The following is a 19,779-nucleotide window of genomic DNA, read 5'->3' on the forward strand; positions in this document are numbered from 1 at the left end:
CAAAATAAAGACGCTTGAAGTGAGATGTATAAGATGAAATACCTTGCTTGTTTGACAACTAGATCTTCCATGAAATGTTTATACAGTTTTGGGCATCCTTTGACATCTCCAAAAAAAAAAGAGAAAAAAGAAGAAGAATTGACCGACCGATCCAAGCAAAAAATCGGGTGAAAGGGCAATCCAAAATGTTTTTCTACCCCTCATTGTTTTGCCCTACCTATACACTCCTGTGCTTTGTTAATGTCCCAAATGTGAAGAGTCTTGTCACATGATGAAGCCAGGAGCTGATCTGCCGTTGGGTGGAACAGCACATTCTGCACAGTTTGTTCCTGCTTTGTTAACATGCATCTAGGAGTAGACATACTCTCTGTGAGGCCACCCTCAGGAATATCCCACAATTTGATCTGAAATGAAAAAATAGTTCATACATTAAAGACACTGGACACTATTGGTAATTGTCAAAGATCAGTCTTCTCACTTGCTGTATCTCAACATATGCGTAAAATAACAAACCTGTGAAATATTGAGCTCAATTGGTTGTCAAAGTTGCGAGATAATAATGAAAGAAAAAACACCCTTGTCACAAGAAGTTGTGGGCTTTAAGATGCTTGATTTCGAGACCTAAAATTCTAAATCTGAGGTCTCGAAAACGTGGAAAATTACTCCTTTCTCGAAAACTACTCCACTTCAGAGGGAGCCTTTTTTCACAATGTTTTATACTACCAACCTCTACCCATTACTCGTTACCAAGTAAGGTTTTATGCTAACAAATATTTTTAGTAATTACCAATAGTGTCCACTGTCTTTAACACAATTTATATAAAATCACCACATATCCTTGCTGTTTGATTGGAGGATTGGCCGTCATGTGATGGCAAATAAACGTACCATTGCAAGCTTCGTCATTCATAGGCATCTGAAAGCAAATGCTTGTTGAAGCTTTGCAAGTTTGGTTTAAAGCTTTGCATGGTGTAGAGAAATAAGAAGAAGACCAGCACAGTATACTGTTCACAACGTCGAGACCAAATCGGCTCTTTTCAGAGCCAACACTTACTTAAAAGAGATTTACACATGGTTGTACCCGGAAGTTTTCTATTTATTTATAGTTTCTTCTTACATACATTTTATGGAACAATTATAATCAATATTTTATGACCATAAACCGAGCCATTTGATGGCAAAAGTAGCATCAATATCCTACCGTATTGTCACTTGAGCATGTTGCTAATAAGTTGTCATCAAATGGAGAGAAGTCCATATCCGTCACCAAGGCTGAGTGTGCATGAAGCATTGGTAGAGATGACATACCACGCCCTGATTTATCTAATGGTATAACAGCCAGGGTACCGCCACCTACAATATCAACACCAAATCATATTATACATACTGGGGTCGATTTCAAAAAGTTAGGACTAGCCCTAACTTAGGACTAGTCCTAGGAGATATTAAAAGCGTATGGGTAGTCCTAAATTAGGAGGAGTAACTCGTCCAAACTCGAGATAAGACTAGTCTTAACTCATTGTGAAATCAACCCCTGGACATCAGTTGTAAACATGTCAGGATACCTGGGGGAAAAGTTGATAATCTTTATTACTGTACCTCATACATACATGTATGATCAAGAGTCAAGTTCTTACTGGTCCATTCGTCATCACGTACCAGGTGCTATTTTTGCTGTTTACCAAGCACGCACGCGAGTAATCACGCACAATGTAAACGTGCATGACAAGTAGAATAGCGCCTGGCCGCTATTCTACTTGTCATGCGCATTACCACTGTGCGACCGATCAACCCGGGCGCTATTCTACTTGTCATGCGCTTTACGATCGTGGTACTGTTTTGTATACACGCATGAACATCGCTCTCTCTTGCGACATCCAACACATGAACAAATTTATCATGTAAATTCTATTTCAAAGTCGTCATTTTCCCTTGCTCCAAATCATGTTCCAGTAACATGTATGAAGTATAGCAAAACAAACATAACATGGTTTATTTTGGGTGACTAGTCGATATGAGCTCCCCTTGGTATTGGAAGTAGGCAAACTTGCTCCCGAGGCTTCGCCTCGGGAACTATCAACGACTAGTCACCCTCAAACTATGTTATATTTGTAAAGTATGCAAAGAACATGAGTTTTGTTTAGGTGTACATTACCTTGATTGTTACCACCGCTGGCAGTTCCAGTGCTTAGTTCGAAACAGCCGTGGTTTTGAGGGAACAGTGAAGAATTGTTTCTTGATTGGACAACTGTTCGTCTGCTTATTAAACTATGCATACTCCATCGTATAAATGTTTGATGAGGACAACAAACTTTGAGAACAGGAATGATGCTGTTACCAAGGGAACAAAACAATTGTTACAGGCCGTGAATGAGGTCCATGGGTTTTGTACACCCTCGGGGGCAAAACTTCGCCTCTTTGGGTGCCATTTCCCCCCTCGGGTGTACAAAACGCCATGGACCCCGTTACAGCGTGCAACAATTGTGTTTAATGATCTCACCTGTGTTATTGGTGTTGAACGCCATGAACTTACAGCTTGCTTTGATGTGGTTCCCACATGATGATGGTGAGCCAATAGGGATATCATTGATCCATTGCTAGAGTCATAGATAGAACAACAATTAGAATCAATGCTTATATTTAAGAGTGTCTTGGCCGAGCGGTAGAGCACCACCACCGAACTCAAGCTCTGGTGACTTATTATTATTATTATTATTTATTCGGCCATTTCACAAAGTACCATGTATTTGAAAACAAAATTTTAGTTATAAGAACCAAATAAAATAATCATGTTGAACAGAACTTATGTAGGCATACGGGCTAAATAGCAACTAGCAAATCAAGTAGTACAGGGAAAATCAAAGGGTTCACCTCTTTCTTGGAGACTTTTGGTACTGCATTTTTGAACTTGGATGCACCGAAGCGACTCATTTTGAAGTCCTGGTTGTGTAGCTTTTCTGTAACAAATGTAATATTTAAATGGTTACTTTTTGGTACCTTTGAGTCCAAGATGACAACATCTGTCACTTAGATTTACCATGTGTTGTCTGTACAGACAAGACAAGAAACAAAAAATAAAGGAGATGACACTCACTGTTTTATACAAGAAGATTTTGCTTACGCAACAGAAAGAAACATGAAGCACTTTATTGCTGTAAATAATACTAACTTTTAATGGTTCATTTTTATTTCTAGAACGTTCCCCTTGTTGATTGCTTGTTTTATGTCTTATTTATTCTACTTAAAGGGATTGTCCCTTTGGATAGTGACTTAGTTCGCTTTTGGGCAACCCCTAGGCTTCTGTTTCCTTTTTTTTTTTTTTGTATGTCTCTCATTGTTTTATGTTTTTAAAGCCTGAAAAAAAAAAAAAAATTATAAATAAATAAACAGAAAGAGTTAGTTGTGCTACAAACCCCAGACAAAAGCTGTGTGAAGATGTAGATGCCAACTTCAGCTTCTTCAACAATGTAACTCTAGGCTACTGTATATAAAAACATTTTGGTATAAATTCTTTGGCAACCGAACCCCCATTATTTAATACCCTTGACTCTGTCACGTTGAATGCAAAGAAGGAGTCCAACCTGGGCTAATCTATCTACATGTATCTTCCAATGAGTACACTCCAGAGGTGTATAGTACTTGGGAGCAAAAGTGCTTAATCACGGGAACAAATCAAACGAAATGTGCTGCAACTAAAATCAAGATGCAAGTAAAAAGATGTCTGTGTGGTAGACTAATGGAGGGTGAGTGGATTCAGGCGGCTCTGGAAGACCTCCAGAGACTGAGCTGAAACCACAGTGGCTGGTAGAGTGTTCCAGATACAGATGACACTTGGGAAGAAACTATGCTGGTATGTGTGTATTCTACAATGCTTTTGTGTGAATTGTAGATGGTGGCCAGTAGTCTGGTTTGATAAAGATGGGTGTAAGTAGGGAGGTGTGGCTGGGATGGCCACAACACCGTGCACAATCCTATACAGCATGATGCTTTGCTTTCGTAAAGAGATTGCCTTTTGAGGTTTTCCAACATCTTGGTGACAGTGTTCTTTTGGTTGAAGTCAGCCATCACAAATCTTCCAAATCTTGCAGCATGCCGCTGTACCACCTGGGAAATCAGGTCCTCGGTGTGTGGGTCCTATACCGATGACGAGTACTAGAGGGAAGTCATATCATCATCATCCTTCAGCTGCGTAACAGGCGACTACTCGCTTCTTCCAAATACGACGATCTTGGTGTGGAGATTTGGCTTGGTTGAAGCATGCCTTCATCATCTCCAAGCAGACGTTGTAGATGTCAGGAATGATGTGCGTTGCCTTCCTGGTCTTCTTTTCCCGAAGGTTGGTGTGTATAAGGCATAAATCTTGACAAACTCATCATCTGGCATCCGAAGTACGTGCCCAAGGAACTTGAGCTGACGACTTCTTACACGCTCCACAAGAGGGTTTGAGCTAGTCATGGAGTAGGCCTAGATGGTGGCATTGGTGACATTGTCAGTACGCTTGATGTTGAGCATATTGGGTCGTATGAATAAAAAGTAGTACTTACTTTTACTAGAAAATTTCAAGTATTTACTACCATCCATATGAATAAAAGGAAGTAAAAACTGTTACTTAAAAGTATTTACTAAAATGCTAAAAGTATCTACTTTTACCAGGAAGTAAATTCTTTTAAATTTAGCACTTACTTCCATATGAATAAAACGGAGAATATACTACAAAATGCAAGTAAGTACTAGTGATTTTTCAAGGTAGCTCCAGAGCTACCTTGGGCACAGAAGTAAAAGGCTCGTCCGAAGAAATGACAGTGTTTATGAATGTTCCTCACAGGATAAATTGTCACGAACAACATTCTATTGAAATGCATTTAATTGTTTAAAAAATTACTTCTTCTGATTTTATGAACAATAAGCCTTAATGATTGAGGCATTCATTTCTGAGTTGAAAAAATTCTTTATATCTTTTTAAAAAGCTTACTGTAATGATACAATTAGGTTTTTTACAAACGGTTTTATTTTATCCTCGGCATATATAAACAAGTTTGATTTAAAGCTGTTTGAGTTTGTGTGTATTGTTTCTTTTGTGAAACACTGTGTATGTGTCTATTTAATATTTCAGTGATGTCTTTCCTTTGGACTAAACAATTTATCCTGTGAGGAACATTCATAAACACTGTCATTTCTTCGGACGAGCCTTTTACTTCTGTGCCCAAGGTAGCTCTGGAGCTACCTTGAAAAATCACTAGTACTAGCTTGCATTTTGTAGTATATTCTCCGTTTTATTCATATGGAAGTAAATAAGTGCTAAAATTAAAAGAATTTATTTTTTGGTAAAAGTAGATACTTTTAGCATTTTAGTAAATACTTTTAAGTAACAGTTTTTACTTCCTTTTATTCATATGGATGGTAGTAAATACTTGAAGTTTTCAAGTAAAAGTAAGTACTACTTTTTATTTATACGACCCAATATGTTTTGAGGGTAGTAACAACACTGGACTCCCTCAAGAACTGAAGAAGTGGAGGGGGAGAGAGTACTTCTAGAAATTATAAGGCTCCCGCTCACGAGGGAACTTTTCTAGGTATAAGTAGGGAGAGGGGATGTCAGACAACTCGTCCGTCGGACAGCTCAACCATTCGGACAACTCAACGGTTGAGACAGCTCGACCGTTCGGACAACTCGGTTGAGACAACTCGACCGTTCGGACAACTCAACGGTTGAGACAGCTTGACTTTTCGGACAACTCAACAGTTCAGACAAGTAGACTTGAAGACAACTCGACGGATGGCCAAGACAAGTCGATGGTTGAATGGTCGACTTCCTTTACTGACATGTTTACACGAATTTCCTGTATCAGCCTAAATCCTGCATTTCTAAAAAAAAAATTAATCATTGGGTAACCCCCTCCATCTCAAGGAGGTGCGATTTCGGTTAAACAAAATTATTAGAAAAAAATATTTTATTCGATTGTAATCGCTGTAAACGTATCATCGTAGTCACATGTACAATTTATTTTTTATTTACTTTATACTTTATTAGCAACAATAAAAACACATGGTAAACAGTAAAAATAAATCTAGGTATAAATTAACGCCCCAACCTCATTCGCCCCAGATATTCGTGCAAACTACCAATATTTTGCTTGTGTCAGGTCGGCCCAACCACGGGGGATGCCCTGCGCCAAGTCATTAGGATAACTTTCCGTATGGCGCCACCACCTTTTCACTCATTTTTACAAAAAGGGATAGCTCATTGAGGTAAATAAGATACTATATTATTTCATATCGAATGAAAAAGTGGTGGCGCCGTACGGAAACTTTTCCAGTCATTACAGTACAGTTGCCCCCCCCTCCCTCCTCCTCCCCGACCGGCCCTGTGCGCGACCCGACTGTCACCAGTCACGGTCATCCGTCGACTTGTCTTTGTCCCAAGTCAAGTTGTCCGACGGTTTAAAAAACTGTCCGTTGAGTTGTCTAAATGGTCACATTGTCTCACGGTTGAGTGGTCCGAATGGTCGAGTTGTCTGAACAGAGTCCTCCAGTCCTTTGCCTTGCTTGGCCATGCAGTCATTGGCACGTCCGTGGTGTGTGATTTTGTGAACATTGCATCAACGTTCATCGTGTTTTACTAGACAATTGCATACTTCTATTCTAATAACAAACCAAGGAATGTAATTAGGCCATCTGTTGATACATTGCATTAGTTTATTTATTTATTTTGTTCGTTTCAAATAAAAGGCCATGGACAGTGGGTGCAAGTTGGTCATGCCATTCATAGAGGTCATGCCAGCCATGCTTGACATGTTTGACATTGTTTGATGTTTCCGATCTGAGCTGAGTCTAATTTTGCATGGGATTGCGTATCATTGCAAGCAATTAACTTTATCTCAAGTGTAATATAAACTATAAGTGATGTTTTATTATTCTATTGACAAACTTCAAGATGACCAGGATGATTAAACTCACCTATATCAATTAGCCTTCAGTTTTTCAGCAACAGTCCAAAACCGCGGAAGTACACAAAACTACACTTCCCACTTTTCTGGGCTCTACCCACTAGACTTGACACAAGTCGCCCCGCACCACCACACACGCTCAGGGCCTCACCACCAGCATGCAGAGCTCATTTTTGTAGTTTTTATAAAGCGACAAAACATTTTGTATTCTCTATTTTTATTGTATATACACTTTTTGTTTTGGACAGATTTAAACAGATGTTTGTTCCCCGGTTTGACTCAGTTCTTGCGCTTTACGGACGCCGGTGTGGCTGGAGATTTTTGTCCCTCCAGAGATTCTGTCCTCCCTTTGACCATTGACTCATTTGACTCGACCGTAAATAGTGTAGGGCGCCCTCTTTTGCTTTAAAACTTCTCCCGAGTGAAAATAAAACGTAAACATGATTAAACATGGCCACCGCTGCTAACTTGATGATGTAAAGCTGCCCTCCCCTACTGCTTTTCTCACCGTAGAATGAGGTTAAACCATTTACTGAGCAACGCAGCTTCAATCATCTTCATACAGACACCTCGTGGGCCATGCATTATTTAAACTATTCCAGCCTTTACTTTTTTTTAACAATAACATCGATCACAATCCTGACAATGACTTCCCCAGGCTCAGCAGCATGCTCAGGATGCTCAACAAGAACAACAAAGTCAGACAAGAGTTCAATCTTGCCTCTGGTCATCAATACGTGGCCATTTACTAATGCTACAGCCAAAGGTAAGATAGAAACTACAAACAATACACTGTTTGTTTGTTTGTTTGTTTAGATGATCTTCCCATCACAAGTAAGCAAGGGAACTCAGCAGAGCAAACACACACACACAAACATGTCAGTCAGTCGAGTCAGGTGAGGCTTGGCCTGGGGGGAGGGGGGGGGGGGGGGCTGGGTATAAATTTAAACGCCAAGCCGCCAATCTCTCACATCATGCTCATGATCAATATTACAAACATTGGTTTATTTCTTAGTGTCTTTTGTCTATGATTATGAATGATTATGAATTGCTCAAATTACGAAATTTTGATTCATTAAAGCCATTATACACTTTCGGTAAACAGTATTGTTCAAGTCCCACACTTCGTGTATCACAACTTATATATAAAAGAACAAACCTGTGAAAATTTAGGCTCAATCGGTCATCGGAGTCGGGAGAAAATAATGGGAAAACCCACTCTTGTTTCCGCGCGTTTCGCCGTGTCATGACATGTGTTTAAAATAAATCCGTAATTCTCGCTAACGAGAATTTATATTGTTTTACTGTTTTCCTAAAAAGTAAAGCATTTCATGGACTAAAATTTCAAGAGAAGTCTTTCACCATTACCTTCTGTAAACCCTGTAAATTATTTGTAAATCTGTGAACTTTTTTTTTTTTTCTGTACCGAAAGGGTCCAATGGCTTTAACTAATCATGTTGACATTATTACTACCCTATACCTACCTGTAACCTAGTGACTCATTGTGAAAGCAGTGGTTAGCTGGGGGATTCGAACCAACAACCTTGTGATTGCAAGTCCTCCCCTGAACTGAAGTATAACCATTGGACCACAGTGACTGCCGGATTTGCAATCACAAAAGGGGTGGTGTGTGATCCGCGGCTCAACTTACACGACTTATCTCAGGCATCCCTGAGCTCAATTTATTGATTGTGCCAAAAAATAACAAGTTCGAAGTCTCACTGTCCCGTCCCTCTTATCTCACCACATTTTAAACGTGATCTTACTTTCTATGAATGAAGTAACTAGTCAATTATTAGTTGTGATAACACATGCGCTCACACGCAGTGCGTACATCTTCAACCATTTGAAGGCTGCACTTTACAAGGAAGAAGAAGAAGAATAGGAGGGTTACGTTATCGCAACTAGTCTACTCACGACATTTAGGCGCAATTTGTCACTATCTGGCCAAAAATGGTAGGGTATCCTGTGTAAAATTGGCATTGTTCACAGTAGACCACGTAATCATGATAATTGTAGCTAGTACTTGTTGTTATTAATCTTATTTTTGATATTGCCAGCATGGAGTGTGATTACGTCTGGTGGTTCATCACTAGATGCTGTTGAACAAGGATGTACTGTCTGTGAAGAGCAACAGACTGATGGAAGTGTTGGTTTTGGAAATCAGTAAGATATTCTGAAAGTTATATTTAGCTGTTAAAATGCATTCAGCCTGAACAACTTTGTCTCTCTAGTCTACTCTTAGCCCTCGATTTGTAAAAACTTTCTTTTTGTAGTTTTTGTTCTTTATCAACAAGTTGAATATTCTCAGCAAGAAAAACCTGCGTACTGTAAAGTTCATAAATAACCTTAAACTTTTATTTTGTTTTTTAACCAATACACCGATGTGTGTTAGAACTGCATACTCAGTACCTACCCGAGTTCTGTGAAAAAAATCACAGGCATATTACTCGGTTGGGATTCGAACCCACAACCTTTGCAATTATAGAGCAGTGTCTTACCAACTAGACCACCGAGATTGCCCGGCAGCTAGAGGCAGTTCGAATCCTATGTTTTAGCAGCAGGTACTGCAAACGATTTAATGTTAAACTTGCATCGGGGATTCATTTTGGATTAACAATGATATGATTCATCATTCATCGCTGGGGTTTCCTAAAATTGTTCAATTTTCCCATGGCACGGTTATTTTTTTGAAACTGAATGTAATCATGGTCACAATTAAACCCTGACCTAACAAAGGAAAGACAACAATAGGTTTTCATAAAATGCTAATTGTTTTTTGTTCTCTGTTGAGAAACAAGATTTGGAAGTGAAATAACGTCAAGGATTAAACCTTTGTATGTTTTTAAATCAACAGCCCCGATGAAAATGGTGAGACAACTTTGGATGCAATGATAATGGATGGGTGAGTGTGTTAAATCGTAATCCAACCCAAACAAATGTAAACACGTAACAGACCATCAGTCAAATAACTGTGAACCATGTTTGGGTCTTACAAATGTAGTTTGTAGTTCTACCTCTGATTTTCAGGTCAGAAACGATATCAATCACGACGCAAAGAGAACGCTTTCTATTGGTTAAATTGCTCAGCGCAGAATACGTGCACGCCTATTCATCCAACCGAGGGCGTGCATTGATAACGCAATCATTTTGTTGCAAGGTGTCTGGCTTTGAAGTGTTTTTTTTGTGTGTAGAGACAAACTACCTCAAACTTCTTCCAAGGATGGTTTAAAGATTGTCCATACATGCCATAGAATGAAATGAATTGGAGAAGTTAAAATCTATGCACTGAATGTCGTTGTTGTTGTTGTTTTTGTTTGTTTTCAGTGTGACTCATGATGTTGGTTCAGTTGGCTGTCTGCGTAGAGTCAAGAGTGCAATCTCAGTGGCTAGAGCCGTTATGAATTATACTAAACACACTTTGTTGGTGGGAGAATTAGGTTGGTATTTATAATATTTAAAAAAATAGTGCTCAGCTTTTCTGTTGAGTCAGTGTTATGCAAATATTGGCTTTGTTTTCATATGTTAATCAACATTTTATGTTACATTTTATGTTAATCAACTGTACTTGATAGATGTACTGAGTATACAATGCTAACACACATGGGTGTAAAACCAAAAAGAATAACATTACTTGACTTGTTTTATGGTTTTCGTTCTCGCAGCCACACAATTTGCGAAGGAAATGGGATTTAAAGAAGAAACTTTATCTACCAACACTTCAATGTAAGTAACAAAATCTCTTTAAATGAATGTTGACCAGTTTCTAATGAAACTTCAAATTTGTTACGAGCATCAACCCTGAAACAGAGATGTGTATTTAAGAGTGACATGATGATGATGTCATAAATATCAAATCGCAGTAAACTTTGCACCTTTGCTGGTTGTGTTGTGTTTTCTCCAAACTCAAGTAGCAACTGTAACCGGATGCCGTGGGCCCAATTTCATGGCTCTGCTTACCGCCAAATTCTGCTCTTACGATCACGATTCCCTGCTTACGTGCAAGCGCCGAATTCTGCGCTAGCCTTGTAAGCGTAGAAGGCCTAGTAACGTGGAGTACGCATGCGCAGAAGCCAAAATTCGCCGCTAACTTGTGAAATACGCTTGCCCTGCTTCTGTAACACTGATTCTGTGCTTACGGTAAGCAGAGTCATGAAGTTGGGCCCTGGAGTGTTGTTAACTCAAGTCGCTGACTTAGACTCGCGACTTGACTTGCACAAAAATCACTTGAACACAGCAGCAAGAGTTTTCAACTAAAATTTTGTAGCACTAAATATAAACATTTGAAGGCATGACATTGTACAGTACTTACTGATCTTTGATCAAAATTGCTCAATAATAAATTATTATCCTAAAGATAAGTAAATATTACAGAACTGATATTATGATTTACTCTGTGTGTTATGTGATACAAGATCTTGAGGTATTCCAAATAAGGCAGGAAAAACGAGAATATATAAAATTGTTATGAATATTTGATTGAAACAATAACTTTCATATCCTTTTGTGCAGTGAAGATTGGAAACAATGGAAGGCAAAAGAATGTCAACCAAACTTCAGACAGGTAATAATTTGACATATTAAGTTTTTCATATTGAGATTGTTTGTATTATCTGTTACAGCAAACAGCAGTCCCCACTCATGTTATCCAGGAATTTAAACTATCAGGAAAAGTCATGACTATTTTGTTATTTTAACCACTTGGTAGCAGAGCAGATGCCTTGTTGAGATGCTAGTTCTCGAGGAAACAAAATCAGGATCGGACTATGTACATAGTGACATTCAAACTTGGGACTTTCATGTATAACAAAAGAGACAAGAACTTCTTGGTTGCTATCTCTAAGGAAAACGATGTGTCCATGTGTTTAAGGACAAAGGGTTGCACAAACTTAAAGCCACTGGACACCTTTGGTAATTGTCAAAGACCAGTATTCTCATTTGATGTTTCCTAACACATGCTTAAAATAACAAGTCTGTGAAAATTTTGACTCAATTGGTCATCAAAGTTGCAACAAAATGTTATGAAAGAAAAAACACCCTAGTTGCACAAATTTGTGCGCTTTCAGATGCCTAATTAAAGGCTTCATGCATGAAGTCTTTTAATATTTGAGTGAGAAATTACCTCTTTCTCAAAAACTATGTTACTCCAGAGGGAGCTGTTTCTCACAATGTTTTATACTATCGACAGTTCTCCATTGCTCATTACCAAGTAAGTTTTTATGCTAACAAATATTTTAATTTTAAAAGTTAAATGTTCCTTATTGATTTAAAGCCATTGGACCCTTTCGGTACAGAAAAAAAAATATTTCACAGATTTACAAATAATTTACAGGGTTTACAGAAGGTAATGGTGAAAGCCTTCTCTTGAAATATTATTCCATGAAATGCTTTACTTTTTGAGAAAACGGTAAAACAACATAAATTCTCGTTAGCGAGAATTACGGATTTATTTTAAACACATGTCATGACACGGCGAAACGCGCGGAAACAAGAGTGGGTTTTCCCGTTTTTTTTCTCCTGACTCCGATGACCGATTGAGCCTAAATTTCCACAGGTTTGTTGTTTTATATATAAGTTGTGATACACGAAGTGTGTGACTTGGACAATACTGTTTACCGAAAGTGTATAATGGCTTTAAAGATACTGTTACAGTTGGGTTTCTGTCATTGATGCCTTATACATTGTTGTATCTTGTACATTGTTGTATCTTGTACATTGTTGTATCTTTAATACAGTTTAAGATACATGTATTAAAGTGACATACCCATTGAATGTTTTTATTTGTGTAGAATGTTGTTCCAGATTCGGATTCATCATGTGGCCCCTACGTACCAGCCACCGGTAAATCACTCAAACAACAGCCGAGATATAACATGGAAGTCAATCAAGGTAACCATGATACTATTGGAATGATTGTAATAGACAAAGCTGGGAATGTGGCTGGTGGAACGACAACAAATGGAGCTAATCATAAAGTACCGGGGTAAGGATGACTTCTATCATGCATAATAATCTGATTACTCCCGCCCTCCCAAGCAAACAAAGATATTAATAGTAACATACACTTTATAAGTCGCACAGTATCTAGAACAAAACCATTCAAAGGCACCGGTTGATAGCAAGCTGACAAATTGAACACCCCCACCCCCAACCAGAGGTATTGACAAAATAGGGAGACTGCCAAAATTATGAGTTTTAGAACAATAATAATTAATGGTTTTATATAATAGATGTTAAATTTGCATATATATAATATATGTTAAATTTCCCCTGATTTGAACTGCCTCTAGCTACAGGGCAATCTTGGTAGTCCAGTTGGTAAGACACTGCTCTAGAATTGCAAGTGTCGTGGGTTTGAATCCCACCCGAGTAACATGCCTGTGATATTTTTTCACAGGACTCGGGAAAGTACTGAGTATACAGTGCTATAAACACACATCGTTGTATGGGTAAAAACCAAAATTAATACATGCAGTTTTTATATAGCGCAAATTGCAATGAAGTCTCAAAGCGCTTTTGGAAAGTGAAAGAGTGAAAACCAATTGAATAAAAAAAATACACAAAATACAGAAGTGCAAAATGCATACAATGAAAAATACAAGTTATTTAACAGCTCTCAATTACTTGTGAGTAAGTTTGTATGCTAACCATTATTTTTTTTAAACCAACATGACCAAAAGTGTACAGTGCCTTTTTGCTTTGTGTTATTTCTACAGTCGTGTTGGTGATTCCCCAATAACTGGTTCTGGTTGTTACGTTGATAATGACGTAGGAGGGGCAGCTGCTACGGGAGATGGGGATGTTATGATGAGATTTCTTCCAAGGTATTCAACATTTTTATTGCAACAATATTCTGCTAAATATAATATCAAAGTCTTATATAGCGCACGTATCTACCGAACAAGGTACTCAAGGCGCTGAGTATATACAAACTTTCAGAAATTAGGTTATTGAAGTGATGAATTCTGAGACCCAATTATGTAGCACCTTGTAAGGGTTTACAAGGTGCTACGGTGCATACAGCAGCCACAGCCAGGAATACGGGGGTGAACCCCTTCTCTTTTCGATAAGTGCACTGGGTTCTTTTACATGCGTTACACAGCACATGTGACCAACGGCTTTACGTTCGATCCGACGAATTCCGATCCGAATGGAAACAAAATTCACTATTTTCAATTTGGTGATATTTGGTGATATTTAAGTTTTCAGTTCTGGAGAGCACTGTCCTGCTTTTTAACTACTACCTTGGCAGAAGGTAGAAAATCAACCGGGACTACTACTTTAGCTTACAGAGGATCTTATTAACTTCATTACCGCGGAGTTCTTATTTGGTCTAAACATTTCGACTAGCTGGCTCTTGTCATCGTCAGGAGACTGTTTAAGTAATGACATTTAAATACTTTGGATACACAAAGTACATTATTAGAGTTGTTAAATTTGCATCGGGGATAAAGAACATTAATTTTGGTTTTTACCACCCATACACCAATGTGTTTACTCAGTACTTTCCCGAGTCCTGTGAGAAAATATCTCAGGCATATTACGCGGGTGGGATTCGAACCCATTACCCCTTGCAATTCTAGAGCAGTGTCTTACCGACTAGACTACCGAGATTGCCCGGTAGCTTGAGGCATACATGTATGCAGATTAACATCTCTTATATCGTTGTGGTACCTGAAACTGTCGAAACATAGGATTTGAACTGCCTCTAGCTACCGGGCAATCTCGGTGGTCTAGTTGGTAAGACACTGCTCTAGAATTGCAAGTGTTGATGGTTCGAATCCCACCAGAGTAACATGACTGTGATATTTTTTCACAGGACTCAGGAAAGTACTGAGTATACAGTGCTAACACACATCGGTGTATGGGTTAAAACTAGCCCAAGTTGGGCTCCTCCGTTAACTCAGTGGCACTGATTGACGTCCTACCAGGGCTGGGGTAAAAACCAAAATTAAGATGATTTATATTTGCTTTTCAGTTTGCGAGCTGTTGATAACATGAATCGTGGTATGAGTCCAAGCAGTGCATGTGAACAAGCATTGGCACCAATTATCAAGTTCTACCCAGACTTCAGTGGGGCAGTCGTTGCAGCAAATAAGAAGGGAGTATATGGTGAGTGTCAACATCGTCGTCTTCAAACCTTTGTGCATCTAAACCAGTTGTGGGATTTATTAAAGAAATAGCCAGATAAATTACCAAAAGAAAATTTAACAAGCCAATCATTTTTGGATTTGCAAACAATTCAAAAGTTTCCAGTTGTCGTCACTGTAATTTCTTAGCGACTTTTCATTCAACTGACAAAAATATTTTCCAAATCTCAATTCACTTAAAAACGTGGGGAGGCAGTATGGACTAAAATCAATGAATGCCGCCATTTTGACCGAACCATCGAACCTTACACTTAATTAACCAAAATAAACAGGAAAGGAACCCCAAATTCTGCCCAATGTGTCTCATGTACATGCAGCCATGTTTTAAGCATTAAAGTTGGGTTAACTTAAGGCCGAATTGGCTGTTGAACTTGGAGGGCTAGAAAGCCTGTAACACAACAACTTTCCCCCAAATTAACCCCTAAAATATTACCCTGCCGCATGCACACGGAAGACACTGTCAAAACCAAGGGCCCTACAACTCTACAAAAAAATAAGATATAGGCATGAAAGCACAACGAAATGGCATGGCTGAGAGGACGCGGGGTATAAAGAAATACAAATGTAAACTTACATACAGAACAAGGCGTGGCTACTCTACACATCATCACCAAGTAGAGGCAGGCATATGTAACCACATGAAAACCTCGCCATGAAAACACTGACTTACAGTTCAGACATGATGCTCCCACTCTGGTGCCCCAGTCACAAGTCCTCAATGTGAATCTGTGCACAGTGATTTTGTACTAAAACTAAAGTCAGCTGATGGTGGATTCAAAAGCACTTATATAAATCACAAAGCATGGGAAATGAAAAGAGGCTCTTTAAACTTTCTTAGACCCAGGTAAACACAATGTACATTGTATAAGAAAGAACACTAAAGGATCAGCTAGTGAATGAAAGTACAGTAGTTTACAGCAACAAAAAGGACTTAACAAAGCATGACTCCCTCTGGGGCGTGGCATAGTACATTCTTGCACCCTAACCAATGTTGTTGTGCAAGTCTCGCGCGGATTTGAACTTTCGGGACCATTGTGGTCCCAACCTTATGGAGTTTTACGTTGGGGAGATTTTGTTTCGTCCATTACTTTAGTTTAATGTAGTTTATGACCATAAAAATGACATATGTTGTTAAAAATGTAATACTTATTAACATCATATATAAAAGTAAAAATAAAGTCATCATAATAACGCAGAAAAACCGATATTTAAACTTGACCTCAGGTCAGGTTATTTGGTAAAAATTAAGAATTTGTGCCCATCTCCGATCACGAAACTTACGAGACGCTTGTTTTGGTCGCGCGGGGTGAAAAGCCTTTTCATTGGTCATTTAGGCGTCGGCTTCGGTTGGCTTCCTCTTTAAACTGCGTCATGCGTTTATTTAACGCCCTTGCGACCATCGGGCGTAGATTTACAAAAGGGGTTTCAAAAAATTTAAGATCAAACAAACATCCTTGTCCCAGAGTTTTACTTTTGTCAATAAATAGACTTTAACCGATAATTGTGTATTTGTTTAAAAAGCTAAAACTAATTTCAACAAGCTCTATAGGGTATTTTTGTTGTTCAGATTCAGCACTAAGAATAAATTAAAGCAAAGATTTGATTCATAAAAAAATAAAGTTCTTCAGTTGTCGTGTTTTCTCGCTCCGGTGCGCGCGAGACTTGCACAGTCTATACACAATAAAAGGTCTGACTAAGGTCAACTGGTTGGTCAGCTATGGGCAGCCAATTCTAGCAAAACAAACCCACTATAACAAAATACAAGTAACAAAAACAGAGTGTTAATATGATAGACAGCTAAAACGGCAAAAAATCACTAAAACTCATTTTTGTTACAGTATGAACCAGGCTTCATTCTTCTTGGTCTAGGCACATGAATTAATAAAGGGACATGGTGGCTTAGATGGTCCACAAAAAGAGTTAAAATCTTAACCGCTCGGCCACAACACTTCCACAAATGGAAATTTGTTTGGTAATCCTGTTTTCATCAAGGAAGAAATTTCATGCTAAGCAAATTTTTGTGCTTACAGGCTTTATGAAATTGGGCCCTGTCCTTGACAAACATGGTGATTCTGCAGCTGGAATACTTATGTATTGATTGTGTTCTTCATTCCAGGAGCTGCTTGCTATGGTTTTCCAAGCTTTCATTATTCAATCTATCATCCAGCACTTCATGCCCCTCAAGTTGCAGAAGTTTCTTGCATGAAAAAGGTGAAGTAGTTACTGCTGACTGATGTGTATGTGCGTCTTCATTGTCTCAAGATTGCTCCACGTTACATTGCCAACCGTTTCAGACAGGTGCTCCCGAGACGCACCAAACCAGTTCAGAGTTAAAGTAAATGAAAAGTTTGACGTCTGAAACGGTTAGGAGCGACTGTATGCGCTAGAAATCAAAAGAAAATGCAACAACGTAGTTTTTTTTTTTTTGGGGGGGGGGGGTTTACTCAGATCAGTGACATATTATTAGAGATGATTATTAAATAGTGACATATTATTTGGAGAGAGATAATAATACAGTCTGCTTTTTGTCGGATTGTAGAGAAAATAAAGCTTATCAATAATGGACAATGTGATCAAATAATGATAACGATTTTTGGGGTTGAACAAAGAATTGACTAGAGTGGGATCCAAATCAACGATCTCCGGATTAACGTGCCGGCGCTCTACCAACAGAGCTATCTTGCCCTATATTGGCAGTGTCCCTATTTTATCAATATCTTTGTTCGGGGGTGCCAGTCAGAAGCCATACAACCGTTAACTGCTGTGTAGCCAGGGACCACACCCAATTTACAATACAACCTGGGAAGGGAAAGCCAGGGGATCACCTTAAGGGGATGCGGCACATTAATCGGGAGATCGTTGGTTCGCATCCCACTCTAGTCAATTCTTTGTTCAACCCCAAAAATCATTTCAGAATTTACCCAGTCAGTTTCCCTTGTGGTTTATATTGATACAAATAATGCTAACGTTACAAGTGTCTAGTTACCAATGATAAAATTATAAAATGCTGACTAGGTAACATACTAGACTCTGCAAACTTCCAAATTAGTTATAACTTACGTTTATTTCTCACTTCACACGACAAAACATCTGTCTAGACTGTACACCTATTTTCATGTAATAAATATTCATAAACATTATGCAACTACAGCAAAACATACAAAATCTCATGGCTAGAAACTATAAAGTTTGTACTCAATTTCAAGGAATTCATTCAGTTCTTTGAGATGGTGCAGTTGCCTTGTGGTTTCGTAAATTAAAATTATACAATTGAATAAGAAATTAATATTTAAATATAGTAGTATACAACCTTGAGGTGGAGGATTAGAATCTATCTGTACATATTGTTAACACACATATTCAGACATGCAACTTTCTTATTGTAAAAAAAGAGGAGATGGCCGATCACACTTGACTTTCGTACAGTGTTTTTCAGGTTTCTATAGCACTGTTTTGAAAAGAAAAAGAGGAAATCAGCTGAAAAGTTGCATGCCTGACATATTGCAGTAGAATTGTGAACAAGTCATTAATGGTTTGTCGCGGTGAGATAGTAGAGTTGTGGTGGTGGCGTAATGATTGAGGTTTCTGCTATCGAATACTGGTCTCACGAGAACACTGCTCTTGGCGAACTTCTACTCGCCATTAAATGGGACAATAGAGAGCAGTATTCTCGCAAGAGCCAGCAGTCTCAGGAGAATATCGCCCATGTCGCGAGAATTGCAGAGAGTTGGAACGATATTACTACGACAGACATTTAACGACTTGTCAACAAGTCTAATAATGCAGTTGAGTGTTGAATCATTCTCAAATACTGAATGTATTTGCTAAAAGGCACTGGACACTATTGGTAATTACTCAAAATAATTGTTAGCATAAAAACTTACTTTGTAACGAGCAATAGAGAGCTGTTGATAGTATAAAATATTGAGACAAACATCTCCCTCTGAAGTAACGTAGTTTCTGAGAAAGAAGTAACTTCTCACTGGAATATTTGAATTGAATTTGAGACCTCAGCTGAGGTCTCAAATTCAAGGCATCTGAAAGGACACAAAGTATTACAATAAGGGTGTTTTTTCTTTCATTATTCTCTCGCAACTTTGACAACCAATTGAGTCAAAATTTTCATAGGTTTGTTATTTTATGCAGTTGGGATACACCAAGTGAGAAGACTGGTCTTTGACAATTACCAATAGTGTCCAGTGTCTTTAAGCTGAACCTCAACTACATTGACACACTTTATCTATTGCCAACCATTGCTGTTGTACAGTAAAGAAAAAGACCTTGAATTCAATTCCATTTGCAATTCAAATTGTTTTGAGAGCTGATTTTGCTCTGGTCTTCTACACTGTAATGGGAGACTTTTGGACGCTAGGTGGCAGCAGACTTACCAGGTGAATTCCCATTGTTTACATAGTTCCGAGCATGCGCACATTACCAAGAACAATGGATTTTACCTGGTAATTCTGCTGCCACCAAGTGCCCTGAAAGTCTCCCATTGACTTCGACACACTAATAACACTAAGAAAATGCTACCTTTAAAGGGAGTCATGTGTTTTTAATTTACTGAATGTATTGCTATAAATCTTTTGTTCGTTTATTTCTTCTACCAGAAATGTCAACATTAAATCTATTTTCATCCCAAACAACTGTACAGTACCAACTAGTTATAATCAAGCTACCTT

The 19,779-nt window shown here is 38.5% G+C and overlaps 2 protein-coding genes across 2 annotated transcripts in view; one reads left to right on the plus strand and one right to left on the minus strand.

The window, feature by feature from the left end:
- LOC139936703 (coronin-7-like) overlaps positions 1–7,157 on the minus strand; it is a 45,475-nt gene extending 38,318 nt beyond the window's left edge. The window contains exons 1-5 of the mRNA XM_071931579.1: positions 6,958–7,157; positions 2,872–2,957; positions 2,501–2,597; positions 1,202–1,353; positions 218–404 (exon numbers count right to left, since the gene is read on the minus strand). Of these exons, the coding sequence (XP_071787680.1) occupies positions 218–404; positions 1,202–1,353; positions 2,501–2,597; positions 2,872–2,931 (496 nt within the window). The 5' untranslated portion in view covers positions 2,932–2,957; positions 6,958–7,157. The remainder of the gene's footprint in view (positions 1–217; positions 405–1,201; positions 1,354–2,500; positions 2,598–2,871; positions 2,958–6,957) is intronic.
- A 229-nt stretch (positions 7,158–7,386) lies between these two features.
- LOC139936706 (N(4)-(Beta-N-acetylglucosaminyl)-L-asparaginase-like) lies at positions 7,387–19,743 on the plus strand. Its single transcript, XM_071931583.1, has 10 exons — positions 7,387–7,713; positions 9,008–9,113; positions 9,805–9,852; positions 10,275–10,387; positions 10,613–10,673; positions 11,460–11,511; positions 12,737–12,930; positions 13,664–13,771; positions 14,926–15,059; positions 17,214–19,743. Exons 1-10 carry the CDS (start codon positions 7,527–7,529, stop codon positions 17,315–17,317), a joined length of 1,107 nt encoding a protein of 368 aa, XP_071787684.1. The 5' UTR covers positions 7,387–7,526; the 3' UTR covers positions 17,318–19,743.
- The last annotated feature ends 36 nt before the right edge of the window (positions 19,744–19,779 follow it).

The sequence above is a fragment of the Asterias amurensis genome, chromosome 4 (assembly GCF_032118995.1).
Source record: "Asterias amurensis chromosome 4, ASM3211899v1".
NCBI classification, from domain to species: Eukaryota; Metazoa; Echinodermata; class Asteroidea; order Forcipulatida; family Asteriidae; genus Asterias; species Asterias amurensis.